Source organism: Chiloscyllium plagiosum, unplaced genomic scaffold (genome assembly GCF_037043375.1).
Source record: "Chiloscyllium plagiosum isolate Xiang-an unplaced genomic scaffold, Cpla_swu_hap1 HiC_scaffold_17, whole genome shotgun sequence".
Classification (NCBI taxonomy): Eukaryota; Metazoa; Chordata; class Chondrichthyes; order Orectolobiformes; family Hemiscylliidae; genus Chiloscyllium; species Chiloscyllium plagiosum.
Genome location: NW_028270155.1, coordinates 67595947 through 67614590, shown reverse-complemented (window position 1 = coordinate 67614590; position 18644 = coordinate 67595947). Strand labels below are relative to the sequence as shown.

General features: G+C 41.4%; 1 protein-coding gene across 3 annotated transcripts in view; it reads left to right on the top strand.

The window, feature by feature from the left end:
- The first annotated feature begins 1745 nt into the window (after positions 1 to 1745).
- The window catches only part of katnb1 (katanin p80 (WD repeat containing) subunit B 1), an 80515-nt gene continuing 63616 nt past the window's right edge, over positions 1746 to 18644 (top strand). For 2 of the 3 annotated variants that reach the window (XM_043707275.2, XM_043707274.2), the window contains exons 1-4: positions 1746 to 1898; positions 5818 to 5948; positions 6838 to 6955; positions 7715 to 7815. In XM_043707275.2, the coding sequence (XP_043563210.1) occupies positions 1859 to 1898; positions 5818 to 5948; positions 6838 to 6955; positions 7715 to 7815 (390 nt within the window). In that variant the 5' untranslated portion in view covers positions 1746 to 1858. Of the gene's footprint in view, positions 1899 to 5817; positions 5949 to 6837; positions 6956 to 7714; positions 7816 to 18644 lie in introns of those variants that run through there. The other variant, XM_043707276.2, reaches the window with a different exon arrangement.

The following is an 18644-nucleotide window of genomic DNA, read 5'->3' as shown; positions in this document are numbered from 1 at the left end:
CTGGAACAAGTCTGTAATGAGGTCAAGAGCTAAGTGTGCCCAACAGAACCCAAACTGAAAAGGTTATTCCTTCGCAAGTGCCACTTGATAGAACTGTTGGTAATGCCTTGTCTTCATTTTGCTGATTATTGACAGTAAACTGGTAAAACAATAATTAGCTGCTGTGAATTTCTACTGCTTTCTCTGTACAGGATGGGTAATTTTGCTGAGAGATGCATGTGTTTTAAGCTGTACCATAGGAACAAATTACTGCAGATGCAGGAATCTCTATTGAAAACATCAAATGGTGGGGATCACAGCAGATCACAGTATCCATGGCGAGAGAGCAAGCTAACGTTTTGAGTCTCGGTGACTCTTCATCAGAGTAGCTGTACTGACTACAGGTATGGCAAGTTCTGTTACACACGTCTTCAGCACTATTGTTGGAATGTCGTCACAGACCATTTGTATTTCACCCATTTCGTGACATCACTTGGAGTAGTGATCATGTGATCAAGACAAATTGCCTTAATACTCTCATCTGTGATTGGTTCCTCATCAGGAGGCCAAGATAAATCCTCCATTCAACATTTTACCCTGAAGATGGTTGCAATTGCTTCAGCCTTTAGATCAGTTAGGAAGATGCAGAAAAGATGAAAGAGAATGGTTAAGGGAATGAGGACCTGAAGTTATCACATACACACACACACATAGATTGGATAAGAAATGTTCTCCTTGTAGGAGGTTGAGAGGACATTTGATACAGATATTCAAAAAGATCAGTGGTATAACAGAATAGATCAGGCATAAGTATTTCAGTTGATGAAAGGAAGAAAAACCAAATCACACAGATTTTAAATAGTTGTTACAAGAAGGAATAACAACATAAGGACAACCATCTTTCCATTGTGAATGGTTAGGACCTGGAATGCATTGCCTCACAGTGTTGTGGAAAGAAATTCAATTGAGTTTCAACAGGGAACTGAATCATTACCTAAGGCAAAAGAAATTCCACAGTATGTTAGAATAACAGGGAAAAAGCATTGTGAGTATTAGTCCTGGAGCAGTCCAGCACCGACACAATCAGCCGAATGGTCTTCTTCCGTGCTGTAGCCATTCTGATTCTGAGTATTGGTGTTATGAGTAAATCTCGAGTGCCTCCCCATCTGAAAATCTCCCTTACCTCTGCTTTTCCCTTTCCTCTTACTCCGAGGTAGCCTCTATACTTCTCCGAACTATTCATACAACAGCTGCTGACACAAAACCAGGAACAAAAAAAACTAATCTTATTCAGGTGAATGAAAATAAAATGGGTAAAGTCCCCACGCGACTTGTTGTTACGTGGTGAACACTCCAGAAATTTCCCCAGGACTGTTAGCATTAAAGCTCTGGGAACAATATTGCCGCTTTGACCCTCTGAGGATGTAAGCTATTATTAACGACACTATATTCAATGTTGCGTAGATAGTCTCACACATATAAAAATTAATTTACAACAAAGCTACCGAAAGCCTAAGGCGAATGAGCGGATCCGTTTCCGTCCGTTGAGACGACGCACTGCCTCACTAATAAGCTGAAGGATGACGGACAGGGCTACCTGCTGTATCGGGCTAATGCGCATGCACTTCACCGGTTCGACGCTGGCGCTAGTTGAGCATGTGTACGCATTGCGCATATGGCGCTAGGACCACTGGGATGCGCCTGCGCACAGCCGGCATGGTGGCCGATCCCCGGTTGAGCGCGTCTGCGCGTTAGTGGCCTGAAGTGGAAAGGCGGTTTGAGTGGGGCAGAGCTCGGGCCTAGCGCCGTCACCCGGGCAACCGGCCTCACCGCCACCCGGCGACATCTGAAACATAGCAGTTCCTCAGCGGCCGTCAGGATGGCGGCTTCGGGGGCAACGAAAATCACCTGGAAACTGCGTGAGTCCTACGGCAATACAGATTATATATATATATATATATAAACAAATTAGTGAAGAATGGAAGTAAAGACACTAAAAAGGGAGAGGGTAAACAACACAAATTGTGGGAGAGAAACACTGACCACGTGAGAGAAGGATGAAGTGGTGGGGTTGGAGGAGAAAAAGGCCACATGGTGATTGGGGAGGAACGAGTCACCTCGGAAGATAACTATTAAATAGGGCAGAAAAACCCAAATGGAAAGGGGGAGGGAAACTCAAACTGACAAGAGCAGAAAGGAGGAAAACAAACTGGAGGGTGGAGAAGGAGAGAAACAAAGGTGGTGGGGAAAGAAACAGACTAGGGCAGAAAAGGAGAGAAACACAAACTGGAGACAGCAGCATAAACTGGGAGAAACAGGGGAAAACATGTGAGTGGAAGAGAGGACAGGAATGAAGAAGGTAAATAAAACAACTGTGTCAGGGTGAAACAAAAGTTGGAAGATGAGGGAGGAGTCTTGGAACTGGGTTGGAAACGAGGGCAGGTGGAAAGGAATGCGAAATAAAATGATGGATAGCACAGATGAAGGCCTGTGGGCATTAGGGAGTAAAATGGAATTATAGAAATGTATGGTGTATAAGGAGTCCATGCAGATGAAAAACAGTTATCCAGTCAGATGGCCATTTGCTGTGCAATATCATACAAGGCTGTGTGGCAAGTGCTGGAAAATGGGACTTGAGTAGGTAGATGCTTGATGATCAGCATGGACGTGATACACTGCAGGGTCTCTAAGTGCTGAAAAACTCTTTTTCTGTCAAATCTATTTTCATGAATTTGGCCTATAGACTTGTAGGTTACAGCACTTCCAGTACATGTGAGTGTAGTTTTTTATTCTTTAACATTCTTAAAGGTAATAAGCACCAGACCCTTGCCATTCTCTGAGTGAAAACAAGGTTTTTTTTTTCTGAAATCTCCTCCCTGTTGCCACAAATTACTGCAGTTTTTACCCTGTGGCTATTCACGTTTCTGTTAATTGAAATAAGTACTTGCTATCTGTTCAGTCTAAATCTTTCATAATTTTATATCCCTTAATTGTAACTCTCCACAACCTCCTCTGTCTCCAAGAAAATATCCCAGGTGATCCAGTCTTTTATCATTATGAAAGTTTTGCCGGTCCTGGTAGCATCCTTAAAAATCTGCTTGGTACCCACTCCAGTGATGTTGAATTCTTCTTGTAATATGGTGATCAGAACTGTACACAGCATTGTAGCTATCATCTAATTAGTACAAGCTTAACCTCCTTGCTATTATATATACTTCAGCTAATTTTTAAAAAATCTGAATACCCTTTTAACTACTTCATCTATCTTGTTACCTTCAAAGACCTGTGGGTATGTGCCCCCACATCACTCTGCTGTATATTCTATCCTAACATATATGGTGTATTCCCTTGCCTCATTTACTTTCCCTACATTACCTTTCACTTCTCAAATCTTGGATTCTGTTTGCTGTTCTTTTGCTCACCTGATTAGTTCACTGATGTGTTCCTGATGTCTTCAGCTTCCTAAAATTGTGCTATCTGCAAACTCTTTAATCATACCCTCCTCATTTAAGCCTACATTATTACCATGAGCTAAAGGTAAGGGATCAAGAGCTAAGCCCTGCAGAACCCCCCATTAGAAACAGCCTACTAGTCACAAAATCCCAATTGTTGCATTTCACTTCTTACTACTGAGGAAAGTTTAGATCTCGCTGGCCAATTTCTCTTGGATCTCATGGGCTTTTTTTTATGTACTAGCAAGTGGTACCTTGTCAAAACCCTTGCTCGAATCCATAGAGAGAGATAAAATGGGGGGCAGTGGGTAGTAGAGTGGAATTGAGCTGGAAATGTGTTGCTGGAAAAGCGCAGCAGGTCAGGCAGCATCCAGGGAACAGGAGAATCGACGTTTCGGGCATAAGCCGGAATTGCCAATATTCTGGCATTCATGATGATGGAGTCCTCAGGTGGAGTTGAATAATGTTAGAGTATAACAGCCTTATCTTTTGAACAGCTGTTGGGCTTTGCTGTTATTAAAAATGAAGTTGTTCATGGAGACTTTCCCCTCATTCTGTTGTTTAATGTGCCACGACCATTTGTGACTGGATGTAATAGGACTTTTGATTTTGATCCTGCTGACCCTATGAACTCTGCCATCATATCATTTTTCACTTAGAATCATTCAGCGTGGAAACAGACCGGCCAGACATCCCAATCTGATTTAGTACCGTATACCAGCATTTGCCCAATATCCCTCTTAAACCCTTCTAATTTATATACCCACTTGGATGCTTTTTAAATGTTGTAATTGTGTTTTCCTCCACCACTTCCTCTGGCAACTTGTTCTATTCTCGCACCACCCTCTGTGAAAAAATTACCCCCAGGTCATTTTTAGATCTTTCCCCTCTCACCTTAAACCTATTCCTTCTTATTTTAGAAGGTTTTTAAAAAAAGCCCAAGTTATTCTAATCTAATTTTCCAGCATGTGGCCCATAGCTTTATATACCTTGGCATTTCAAGCATGCATTTAAATACTTAAATGTTATAAGTGTTTCTGCCTTCCTCAATATAAACTTCCTAACTCTTATTCACCTTGGCTTTGTCATCTTGTGTCGTCTTCCCACTCCCATTGTATCAATTGCAGATAAGACCATCTCTGATCATATTTGTAACACTAACATTCCCCTTCTATGTCGCTCTTCTGAATTCTTCAGACGTGCTGATTACTCAACTGCCTGTTTATATCTTGTCCATCTTTCCTTTAAACATGCTATCATTGCCCCCTTCCTCATAAAAACAATCCTTGGCCCCACCAGTCTTGCAAATTCCATCTCCAAACTCCCTTTCCATTCCAAAGACCTCAAATGTGCTGTAAATCTGTTTCCACCTTTCTAGAATTCTGTATTTGAATCCCTTCAAGCTTTGTCATTGGATCAGCTTTTATGAATCACAAATGACACCATATAGGATTGTGATATAGGTACATTTTCCATTGTCCTTCAATCTGTTTGAAACCTTTGGTAGAGTTGACCATGCCAAATGAGGAAATAGGTATGGGGAAAGTAGAGAAAGGAAAAGGAGGGGGGAGGGCAGGGGGTGAGATGGTGGGAGAGGAGGGGAGGGGAGAAAGAACACAAAAGGGACTGAGAGGTAAACTTGAGAGGACAAAAACAGCATGGAAAGGGTGAAAGAAAAAATGAGTGAAGTGGGGAAGAACGGAACAAAAGATATGAATGCTTGAGGATTTGGAAAATAAAATGGTAAGGCAAGAAAACGAGTGAAAGGAGGAAACACCAGGAAAACAAGCCACCAAAGCAGGATTGGGGAGGAGAGTGTGAAGACCAGAGGGATAAGAATAATGAATGAAAGAAAGACACTTACAAAACATGCAGAGCAGAAGGAAGTTTCAGGATGAGGATCAGAAGTATGGAAATTGAAGGGAAGAAAAGAAGATTGGGAGAAGAACAAAGTATAGGAAGGAAGATAAAAAGAAAAAAAAACAGCAAAACAAACAAAATAGATGAGAGGAAAAAGAAAGAGGGAGTAATACCTAAAAACAGAATGAATAGGTGTTGGCAGAGTATTAGTGTGTCTGTTAGAGGAAGATTTACATCATATGCCCGTAATATAAGATCTAATCTAGTTCCTTTTGTGTTGATTAAAGTGTACTCGTGCTGGGTTTTTAAACCTTTAAAGTTTACTTTAATTAACTTTGGTATATTTAGTATAGATAAGGTTGGGCAGTTTGATATTTTCAATGACAAAACAATAACTATGATAACTATCAATAATAATCTTGGGAAAAGTGTATCCTTTTCATTTTGAACATAAGCATTTTTGTAAGTTTGCTGTTGAATCTGCATCCTACTTAGCTCCTTTTTTTTTCCCGCATCTCCCTTACAGAGGAGTTTGTCGCTCATGCTGGTAATGTAACCTGTTTGGTACTGGGGAAGAATTCAGGCAGGCTATTGGCTACTGGTGGAGAGGACTGTCGAGTCAATTTGTGGTCGGTCAGCAAACCTAACTGTATTATGGTAAGTCAATGTATACCGAAGAAGTGTGGCAGTGGCTCTATGTGAAATGGGTACATTTGCTTCCTAGTTGATATGAGTCTGAGCACAAACTTGCCCTCAAAATCAAATGAAAGTTGCAACACAGTCCACAATTTAAAGTTGTTGGCTAGGACTTGAAAAAATTAATATGATAGGGGATGTTCCTATGATCATTGTTGACATACATCACTCTACTAAAAACAGACTAGACTTGTTAGACCTTTGAGTTCTTGATATCCTCAATTACCCAAGTTGGTCAAGTTGCAGATTTCTCTTACATAGCTGATTTTTGTCATAATTTTTGAGTCATTCAACACTGGAGGACTGTTTAACAAAGCATTGAGTTCTCAGATAAGTCGTCATAATTTTTTACAGTGTGTGCTTAGACACAAGATTTTACACTGAAATTGGATGACCACAAAAGATTCTAAATCTTAATGGGGTGTATGTGCTCTGGTAATTCCCTAAACGGGATTATTCTTCATGGAGCTTGGCCATAGGGTCCTAAATATTTACATGCACAGTTATTGAGGTGAATCTGCTTTTGTTTCAAATATATCTTTAACTCTTAGGAAGCATTTTTGGGAATTTTTACACACAGTGATTTTAGATGGTACCGAAGCTATCAAATTGGTGCCAGGAGCTCGATGACCATATTGGAACTGGTGAAATCCAAGCTGAGTTTAAATGCCTGATGGATTGGGTTTGTAAACTGTACAAAAGATGTGGTATCCGTCTTTTTAGTCATATAACTAAATTTCTATATTTGTCTTTATTCCACTTTGTGTATTTTCTATATGTGATTTCAGCCTTGAATTGTTTGTAGCGTAATAAAGCCAATAAAGTATTAATTTCAAAAATCTTTTTATAGAGTCTTACAGGCCACAACACGCCAGTCGAGTGTATTCAATTTAAAGATTCTGAGGAGTTGGTTGTTGCAGGCTCACAATCCGGATCACTAAGAATATGGGATTTGGAAGCAGCAAAGAGTAAGTACCTATTATTATTATTATTATTATTATTATTATTATTATTATTATTAAACCATGTCTCCATTTTACTCTCTTGTCTTTGAATCACTTGAATTCTGCTACCTTTATAGGGTAAGCAATCTATTTATCCCGACTGGTCCATGCTGGTATTTATACTCCATTCCAGCCTCCCCTCGCTCTCATCTAAACCTGCCATTAGTTCCTTCTGTCTCAAACAATTGTCTTGAATCCCTGTAAACCCACCTGTATAGCTTATTTTTCAGGTATAATTACGGTACCAAGTTCCATGTTCTTACCATCCTTTGGGTGATGAATTTTTTACTGAATTATTTACTGGACATTTTTGGTGACTATCTTATAATAATGGCCTCTAATCAAACATTTCCCCACAAGAGGAAACATTCTTTCTGTATTCAAAATAATTTCAAAATTTGAAGAACAGGGCAACTCCTGTAACCGTGGAATCGTTTTCTGCAGTTTTACTTACCTGTGGTTTATCATGGTTAGAACATATAAAAGGGAACATACCAGCACCAGGAGGCTGCCGAGAAGGTACATCTCCCATTTAAATGAATGGGTTCACTCCTAAGCAAGTTTTTGGGCTTCCGCTGTAGTCAAACCCTTAGCCACATTTTTACAAACGAAAATACCCCAGTTTATGGATTCATTCCTGATATTTAGGTTTTTTACGTTGGCAATTCTTAGATTAGTAACGTAAGGGAGGAATGTAGTAATGTTAATTCTGTTTTCTTGAAGTTCTTAGGACACTGTCGGGACACAAAGCGAACATCTGCAGTTTAGACTTTCATCCTTTTGGGGAGTTTGTGGCCTCTGGTTCTATGGACACCAATGTAAAGGTACAGTACAGGCCAGCAGAACATTGCCAAGATATTGCCGATAAAGATGTAGCATGTACTTTATAGGAATTGGAAAGACCATTTGTCCCAGTGAGTTTGTCTCTTGTTTTCTGATGTCTTGACAACAGCCTTCTCACCATATTCATCATACCCTTCCAGGAATCTAGTCATCTTCTGAATTTAGTTTTGTTATTTTTGACAGTCAACGCAATATTTTACTAGTCTCATGACCATTTGCTAAGAGGCAAATGAGACTCATTAATTCTCTCTAAGCTTAAAGGCTTCAGGTGGATGATACATCAAATTCCAGGTTACTTCTATTCTTTTAATTGCTGCCTTTAAAAGCCAGTCTCTGGTGCAAAACACAACCTGTGGAATTAAGCAATCACCAACAGGCACATTAAAATTACCTGAATTGTTACAGCACAGAAGGAGACCATTCAGCCTGTCCTATCAGCACTGTCTTTTTTGACGGAACAATTCCTAATTTATCTGGTGCCTGCCCTGCCCTGTATGGACATTCTTCCCTTTCACGTAATAGTCTAATGACCTTTTTTGAATGCCTTGATTTAATCTGCCTCCTCCACACTCCTGGGCGGTGTATTCCAAACCCTCAGCACCCACTACGTGGAAACATTTTTTCTAGTAATGCTTTTGTTTCCTTTGTCAGTTACTTAAAACCTGTTCCCTCTTATTCTTGATCCTTTCACAAAGGAGCAATTTATCCCCATCGAAGTGAGACTATTGAAGACCATGTTGAAGTTTGTCTGTCACCTACACATCCACTCCAACTTCAGAAACAGGAAATAAGAGCAGAAATAGGCCATTTGGTCCCTTAAACTTGTCCTGTCATTCAGCAAGATATTGGCTGATCTACCGCAGGCTTCAGCTCCCGTTTTGTGCCAGCTCAGCATAGTCATCAACTCCTGATGTTTCAAAGATCCATCTATTGCTTTAAATACTTCCAATGATCTAGACTCCACAGCTTTCTGGGATAATGAACCAGACATTTAATGGCCTCTCATCTCAGTTTTAAATGAGACCATGTCCCTTTGTTCCAAGATTTCGCTACTAGTGGAAGCGCCCTGAGAATCTTCTTTATTTTAATAAAAACACTTCATTCTCCTATACTCTGAATAGAGGCTTAATCAATCTCCAATGCTAGTATATCCTTTTCAAATGTGGGGATCAAACTGCATACAGTACTCCAGCGAGCATAAATTAATCCAGTGTGGCCTCAACTCTGTAAAGTTGTTTCAAGACGTACCTGTTTTAAGCTCCAACCACCAAGCAATGAAGACTGAAATTCCATTTGCCATCGTAATTGCTTGCTACATCTGCATTCTAACTTTGTGATTCATGCACAAGAATACCTAGACCTCTCCGCACTGCACTACTTTTGGAGTCTCTTTCCACTTTAAAGTAGTATGCTTTTAAATTTGATTTTCCCTGTTAAACTGCATGATCTCAAACTTTCCTACGTTTGGGGTAGCATGGTGGCTCAGTGATTAGCAATGCTGTCCCACAGCACCAGGGACCTGGGTTCGATTCCTGCCTGTCTGTGTGGAGTTTGCACATTCTCCCTGTGTCTGCGTGGGTTTCCTCCAGGTGCTCCGGTTTCCTCCTACAATTCAAAGATGTGCAGGTCAGGTAAGTTGGCCATGCTAAATTGCAAATAGTGTTAGGTGCATTAGTCAAGGGTAAATATAGGGTAGGGGAATGGGTTTGGGTGGGTTACTCTTCGGAGGGTGGTGTGGACTTGTTGGGCTGAAGGGCCTGTTTCCACACTAGAGAATCTAATCTAATCTAAACTCATCTGCCAAGTTTGTGCACACTCAACTAATCCATATCCCCTTGCAGATTCCGTTTGACCTCATCACAACATGTTCTACTGATGTGTTGTCAGCAAATGTGGATACTTTACACTCTCTCCCCTTCTCCATATCATTAAAATAGATAGTAAATAATTGAGGACCCAAGACTGATTCCTGTGACACTCCATTAGTTACATCAGTCCAACCTGACAAAGACCCATTAATCCTGACTTTCTCTCTCCTGTGGTGTTAAATAACCCTGAATCCATTATATCACATTACTCCCAAAACTTAGAGATCCTATCCTGTGAAATGATCTTTTACGTGGTACCTTATGGAATGCCTTCTGAAAATCCAAACACATTACATCCACAGGTTTCCCTTTATAGTTCTGTTATATCCCTAATGAACTTTAGTAACTTCGTCAAGAATAATTTCCCTTTCAAAAAAACCACATGGACCTCTGTTTCATTGCATTCAGCTTTTCTAAGTATCCTGCTATTCCTTCGTTAATAATATTTTCACAACAACAGATGTTAGACTAACTGACTTATAGTTTCCTGCTTTCTGTCTCTTCCTTCTTGAACATCGTTTTTACATTTGGAGTTTCCCTACCTGCTGCAACCCTCTTGGAATCCAGTGGGTTCTGAAATATTTTGACATCCAATCCATCAACTATCTCTGCAGTCACATTCTATAAAACCCTTGAATTTGGGCCGAGTGACTTATATGCCTTCTGCCCCTTTAGTTTGTCAAATTCTTTGCTTCTCATGGTAGAGGCTATTACATTATCTTTCCTTCCGTCTGGTATCATTAGGATGCTTATAGTGTCCTCCACTGTGAACAATGATGCAAAATATTGATTGAAATAATCTGCCATTTCCCAGTTCCCTGTCATGTGTTCCCCATTTGCAAGCCTCAAGTGTTTCTCACTTACTTTAGCTGCTGTTACTTTTTATACCCATGGAAACCCTTGCTGTTTGTTTTTATATTGCTTGCAAATTTGCTTTTATAATTAACTTTTCTCCATTTTTATCATCTTTTTAGTCATTGGTTGTTGGTTTCTTAAAAAAAAGTATTCCCAAAATCTGCCTGCCACATGTTTTCGCTACTTTTGCATGCATTAAGTTTTAATTTCATACATTGACCTTGGATGATTCATACTTCTTAAGTCCTTTCTGACCAGAATAAACTTCTCCTGAGCACGATGAAGTATCTGCTTAAATGTCTGACACATCATCCACCGACTTTCCCTTTAGTTTGTTTTCTCAGCCCACTTTAAACAACACTTTATACATACCTCTGTAATTGTCCTTATTAAGTTGAGACATAAGATGCTCTCCCTCAAATTGAGTTTGAAATTCTTCTATGTTGTGATCGCTATCCTCCAGAGGATCCTGAAACACAAGACCTCATTACACATTTCTAGATTTTAAAATTCCCTTTCTCCAAGTAGGTTCTGCAGGATATTGCTCTAAGAAGCAATCTCTGAGCACTCAAGAAATTCATCTTCCATGTCAACATTGCCCAAGTCAACTGTCTAATATGCAGATTTTAATCACCCATGACAGTTAAGTGCCGTCTCATGTGCATGCATTATTTTCTGATTTATATTTAAGGCAACTCCTTGGGGACCTTTACATGACTCACACCCAAGTCTTGTTTCTCTTGTCATTCCTTGTTTTCATTCCAACTGATTACATATCATGATCTTTTAAAACCCAAGTCATACTCCCAACCAAACTGTACTCATTTATTAATAGAACTACCTACCTCCGTTTCCTTTTTGTCTTCTTCTGGAATGTAAAATATTCTTGGATATGGAGTCCCCAATCTTAGTCACCCTATAACTATGCCTTTGTAAGAGCTGTCAAGTTATATCAGTTTATCTTTGTTTAACTCACCTAGTTACAAATGCTGCATGCATTCAGACAGAGTCTTAAGTTTTGAAATTTTAACATTATTAACTCTGTAATTCTAATTTCTGCTAGACCCTTATGCATTTAATTTCATCGCCTTTCTGTCTCACTTTGATTATCATTAGTCTCTTCACTACCCTCCACCTCTGCTTTGTTTCTTTTGGATTTTTTAAAAATCCCTGCCATTGAACCTTCTCAACTAATTAGTTTAAAGCCAAATGCACAGCCCTTGTTACATGATTTGCCAAGACACTGCTCCAGCCTGATTCAAATGAAATCCGTCCCAATGGAACTATGCTGACTTTGTGCAGTATTGGGGTCAATATACCATGAATTGGAACCCATTTCTCCCATGCCAGTTTTTGAGCCATGCATTTACCTCTCCCCTTATTTATCCAGTGACAATTTGCAAATGGTTCAGGTAGTATCTTTGTGATTCTGCATTTTAACTTTAGCCTGAGCTGCTCGAGATGTTGCAATGAGCCTCTTTGCTAGTCTTACCTATGTGATTGGTATCCACGTGGAGCATTACAAATGGATTCTTCCCTACCCATTTGAATTTCCTCTCCAACCCAGAAACAATATTCTGATCTTGGAACCAGATAAGCAACACAGCCTTCAACACTCTATTAGTGCTGCAGGGAACAGTATCTATTTCCCTAACTATGCTGCCCCTACTGTTGCTCTATTTCTGTTGTCTCCCCTCCACAACTTGAATGGCACTCTGGACTGTGCACAGCAGTTAGTTCACCTTTAATGCAGTCTGTGCCCTCTTCCACACTTTGAGATGTGATTGGAACAAAGTCAGCCAGGTGGATCTCATAGAATATGAGTTCCCTGATTAGACCAGGTTAACACCACCAATCAGGGAGTCCTGTCTGACATCCATAAACAAGGGTGTTGGGGTTCTGCTCACTGTAAGAGCTGGCGCTGAACTAGCTTGGCCTGTGTCATGTTATTTGCACATGTAAATAAGGGGTGACTTGTTAATGGGAAACTGGCCTTAGTGGAGTTATTTTAGTGGTGACACAAGTGCGATCAAAGATGCCCCGTCTCCCCCACATCTGTACCAGAGCTTAGGTCTTTTCTTGAGTTGAATTATTGAGGGACCATCATACGTAAGCTGGTTTCCATCCTGGCACCCTTACATCTGCTTTTGAGAAAGGATCAGCCTTGGAAACAATCTCGTAGCTTTTAAGCAAGTGAAGAAGTGGCTATCATTGTCTAAAGTATTGGCACACTATAATCCCAAGCAAGATGTTGTGCCTGACATGCGATGCCTCCACACGTGACTTCGCGATATTGTTGACTCATCGGTGGTACAGCAGAGAGTAAAGTCCGACAAGGTATTCTTCCAGGACTTTGGCAGATGCTGAATGAAGATACGCCCAAATAGAGGAGGAAGGTTGGCGATCATCTTTGATGTGAGAAAGTTCCACACCAAATTAGCATAGTGATAGACCACAAATCCCTGCTAGGGCTACTTGGAGGACAGAGCTGTGCCACCCATAGATCAGGTTGAATGCAGCAATGGGCTCTCATTCTAAGTGCGTATAATTATAAATTAGAACACAGTCCAGGAGGCCAAGTGGTAAATGCAGGTGCCTTAAGCTGTCTACCACTGACGAATACACCATTGGTGGTGCCACCACTGAGTTCATTCTGGTTTTACATTTTCTGGACACCCAGTCATCGTTAAGAATATCAGACAGTGGATACACAACTAAAACAGCTGGTGATTATGGGGGAAACAAAATGGCTTTAACAATCAGTACTGAAACTTTTTCAGACCCGGCGGGACCAGAGCACCATAGAGAATAGCATTTTATTCTGGAAAGCCAGAGCGATTTGTCCAAGCAAAGATCACTGCCAGATACTGACTAAACTGCACCATGGTCATCTAGAGGTTTCCAAACTGAATATGTTGGCGACACATTATGTCTGGCCAGAATTGTCGCCAACAGCTCATCCACATTTGTAGGAATGGCCAGGTAAACTCTGGACTCTGGTTACACGACGACTGTGCTGGTCCTTTCAAAGGCTCAATGTTTTTAGTCATTGTGTACGTCCATCCAAAGTGATTGGATATGCTGGACTTCATTTGTCAAACACTGGGATGACGATTGAAAAGTTGTGAACTTTTTTAATACATTGACTCCTGGAAGTGTTAGAACATAGAACAGTACAGCACAGAACAGACCCTTCAGCCCACGATGTTGTGCCGACCACTGATCCTCATGTATGCACCCTCAAATTTCTGTGACCATATACATGTCCAGCAGTCTCTTAAATGTCCTCAATGACCTTGCTTCCCAACTGCTGCTGGCAACGCATTCCATGCTCTCTCAACTCTCTGTGTAAAGAACCCGCCTCTGACATCCCCTGTATACTTTCCTCCAACCAGCTTAAAACAATGACCCCTTGTGTTAGTCATTTCTGCCCTGGGAAATAGTCTCTGGCTATCGACTCTTTCTATGCCTCTCATTATCTTGTATACCTCAATTATGTCCCCTCTCCTCTTCCTTTTCTTCAATGAAAAAAGTCCGAACTCAGTCAACCTCTCTTCATAAGATAAGCCCTCCAGTCCAGACAGCATCCTGGTAAACCTCCTCTGAACCCTCTCCAAAGCACCCACATCTTTCATATAATAGGGCGACCAGAACTGGACACAGTATTCCAAGTGTGGTCTAACCAAAGTTTTATAGAGCTGCAACAAGATCTCACGACTCTTAAACTCAATCCCCCTGTTAATGAAAGCCAAAACACCATATGCTTTCTTAACAACCCTGTCCACTTGGGTGGCCATTTAAGGGATCTATGTACCTGCACACCAAGATCCCTCTGTTCCTCCACACTGCCAAGAATCCTATCCTTAATCCTGTACTCAGCTTTCAAATTCTACCTTCCAAAATGCATCACCTTGCATTTATCCAGGTTGAACTCCATCTGCCACTTCTCAGCCCATCTCTGCATCCTGTCAATGTCCCGGTGCAGCCGACAACAGCCCTCTATACTGTTAACGACACCTCCAATCTTTGTGTCATCTGCAAACTTGCTGATCCATCCTTCAATCCCCTCATCCAAGTCATTAATAAAAATTGCAAACAGTAGAGGCCCAAGGACAGAGCCCTGTGGAACGCCACTCACCACAGACTTCCAGGCAGAATATTTTCCTTCTACTACCACTCGCTGTCTTCTGTTGGCCAGCCAATTCTGTATCCAGACAGCTAAGTTCCCCTGTGTCTCATTCTTCCTGACCTTCTGAATGAGCCTACCATGGGGAACCTTATCAAATGCCTTGTTGAAGTCCATATACACCACATCCACAGCTCGACCCTCATCAATGTTTCTAGTCACATCCTCAAAGAACTCGATAAGGTTTGTGAGGCATGACCTGCCCCTCACAAAGCCGTGTTGACTGCATTTAATCAAGCCATGCTCTTCCAGATGGTCATAAATCCTATCCCTCAGAATCATTTCTAACACCTTGCAGACGACAGACGTGAGACTGACTGGTCTGAAATTGCCAGGGATTTCCCTATTTCCTTTCTTGAAGAGAGGAATTACATTTGCCTCTCTCCAGTCCTCAGGTACGACTCCAGTGGAGAGCGAGGATGCAAAGATTTTCGCAAGTGGCGAAGCAATTGCATTTCTTGTTTCCCAAAGCAGCCGAGGACCAATCTGGTCCGGGCCTGGTGACTTGTCAATCTTAATGTTTGACAAAATTTTCAGCACATCAGCTTCCTCTATCTCTATCCATTCCAGCATGCACACCTGCTCTTCAAAGGTTTCATTCACTACAAAGTTAGTTTATTTCATAGAGACAGAAGCAAATAACTCATTTAGGTCTTTTCCTACCTCCTCAGACTCCACACAAATTCCCTATGCTATCCCTGATCGACCCTACTCTTTCTTTGACCATTCTCTTATTCCTCACATAAGTGTAAAATGCCTTTGTGTTCTCCCTAATCCATTCTGCCAAGCTCTTCTCATGCCCCCTCCTGGATCTCCTCAGACCATTTTTGAGCTCCTTCCTCGCCTGCCTGTAATCCTCTAGAGCTGAGCTTGACCCTAGCTTCCTCCACCTTATGTAAGCTATCTTTTTCTTTTTGACGAGAAGCTCCACAGCTCTCGTCATCCAAGGTTCCTTTATCTTACCATTTCTTGCCTGTCTCAGAGGGACATATATATTCATCACTTGAAACAACTGTTCCTTAAACAGTCTCCACATGTCTATAGTGCCTTTACCATGGAACAATTGCTCCCAATCCATGCTTCCTAACTCTTGTCTAATCACATCATAGTTTCCTCTTCCCCAATTAAATATCCTCCCATTTTGCCTAATCCTCTCCTTCTCCATAGCTATGTAGAATGTGAGGCAGTTGTGGTCACTATCACCAAAATGCTCTCCCACCACAAGATCTGATACCTGCCCCGGCTCGTTTCCGAGCACCAAGTCTAGAATGGCCTCTCCCCTCATCGGCCTGTCAATGTACTGAGTTAGGAAACCCTCCTGAACACACCTTACAAAAACAGCTCCATTCAAATCTTCTGCTCGAAGGAGGTTCCAATCAATATTGGGAAAGTTAAAGTCACCCATTACAACAACCCTACTACGTCCACACTTTTCCAAAATCTGCCGACCTATGCTTTCTTCCATCTCCCTGCTGCTATTGGGAGGCCTGTAGTAAACCCCTAACGAGGTGACTGCTCCCTTGCTGTTCCTAATTTCCACCCATACTGACTCGGTAGGCAGATCTTCATCGACAATGGAAGCGTCTGTAGCTGTGATACCCTCAGACAACAGGTCATCATTTATCAATAGGGAATTCAAGTATTTTCTAAAGTTGAATGGCATTCGGCATCTAAGGACAGCTTTATACTATCCATCATTTGATGGTCTGGTGGAAAGAGCAGTCAGAACTTTGAAGGGAGGCTTAAAGGAACAGCCTGCAGCCTCACCTGATACTAAATTGTCCCAGTTCCTGTTTAATTATAGGACCCACATCTCATGCAACTATAGAGATAGACATTAGAGTTGCTAATGAGAAGACTTTGTAACAGGTTAAACCTGATCTTCCCAACCTGGAGGGGTAGGGTGGAACGACATCAGGAAAGCCAAAGCTCCTTTCAGTGAGAGATGCAGTTTATTTGTGGAGACGAATGTTGCCAAAGCCATGGAAATGGCATGGGTAAAAGGCACAGTCAGCATGAGATCAGAACAGATCACGTGACGTACAAAGTTCGGGGAGAAGAGGCAGTGCTAAACAAACATGTGGACCACATGAAAGCTGCAAACGGGGCAAGCGCAAAACATATCCGGCCCCTCAGAACATCCAGCAAGGCTGTCAGAACCTGTGGATTCTCTCCCTCCACCCAGCGTTGAAGACACCTCTGAGGATGTGATAAAATGTTGCAGCCTTAATGCTGTTACCACTTGGAGACGATGATTTTTGCCCATGGTGCGCCAGGCAAAAGACAAGATGTTTGCTGCCAGTATCCAAGGCAGAAGTGGAAGAGCTGGACCTGATGTGAAAATGCCCCTGGAGAAGCTGTGGGAAAAATAATGGCCCTATGTCCCTATACTTAGAGTAGGGATGTAGTGATCGGAACAAGGTTATCCAGGTGGACCTCAGAATACGAGTTCCCTCCCTGGAGTTGTGAACCTGCTCTAATCAGGGAGTCCTGGCTGACAGATATAAGCAGGTGTATCAAGGGTTCTGCTCAATCCAGGAGCCAGCTCTGAATTAGCTGGGTCAGTGACATGTACTATGCATGTGCAAACAAAGGCTGACTTAGTGATGGTAGACTAGCCTTTGTGGACTTATTTTAGGAGCAAAGCCTCATCTCTATTTGATAAGAGCATTGGCCGATGCTCTTAAAAAGTTAAATTCTGGATTCCCTTACCTGCTTCAATATAGTCGCATCTACTGTCTCAGACCATCTACCAAATTTAATGTAATCAATCTAAGGGGTGTGACTGCCTCCTGAAACACAGTATTTTGGCACAACTCAATCCTCACCATTGCAATGTTTGCAGCTCAGATTCCAGCTCATCAAATCTGAACTGAAGCCATTTGAGCAGACAACACCTATAGATGTGGATACTATGGATTGCACCGGCATCTGCAAGATTCCACATCATTCCGCTGTAACATATTGCCTGCTCGACTATCTCTCTTCTATTCAATTAATTCGAGTGCTATATATTTTAGTGATGAATTTCTAAAATGTACTCTCAGCTGTAATAATGTCTTCTGATTTAAACCAGTCGGCCAATTGAAAAATAGGAAATATTTCCATCAATCACCTATTCATTTTGCTGCAATGTCACACTTTGGCTCTTACAGGAAGAAACAAGTTGAAGGAGCTCCCTGCTGCTGGTTTTTACATCCCTCTGTCAATGTCCTTTTCATGCAGCTTCGCTGTTATGTTTCAATCTGCTGGCCTGCTTTCGTTGTTTGAGAAGCTGCTGACTCCACTGTCTCTTCTGCTTTTAGTGAAGTATACTGTTCTTGTATACTTTTTATGATACTGCTGCCTTACTCTCTCATGCTATTTCAGAAGCACAAGCTTCTCGCTCCATTCAGTTTGCTTCACAGTGATACTGACTGACAAACTGAGAAGGCTATACAGTTAATATGCTTTTGAAGTTTTGCACCATCTTCCTCAGTTTACAATGCTTTTGTTTTGCATCCTTTGCAAGGTCTAGGTAATTAACATGTGTTGGGTAGGTTACCAACATTGACATGGGTAAATTCCCTTACAAACCTTGTTCAAGCCTGAAATGCATCCACTGATCACTACACTGTTTCTTGTCACTCGGTCAATTTTGTATAAAATTTGCTACTTTCCCTTCTATTCCATGAGTGAAAGCTTTGCCCACAAGTCTGTTGTGCTGCACTTTATCACATGCCTTTTGAAAGTCAATGCGTATCACATTAACATTGTCCTCATCGACACTCTCCAGTGTCTTGTAATCATAGAGATATGTAGCACGGAAACTGACCCTTTGGTCCAACTCATCCATGCAAATTAGATCTCCTAACCTAATCTTGTCCCATTTCCCTGTACTTGGCCCATATCCCTCTAAACC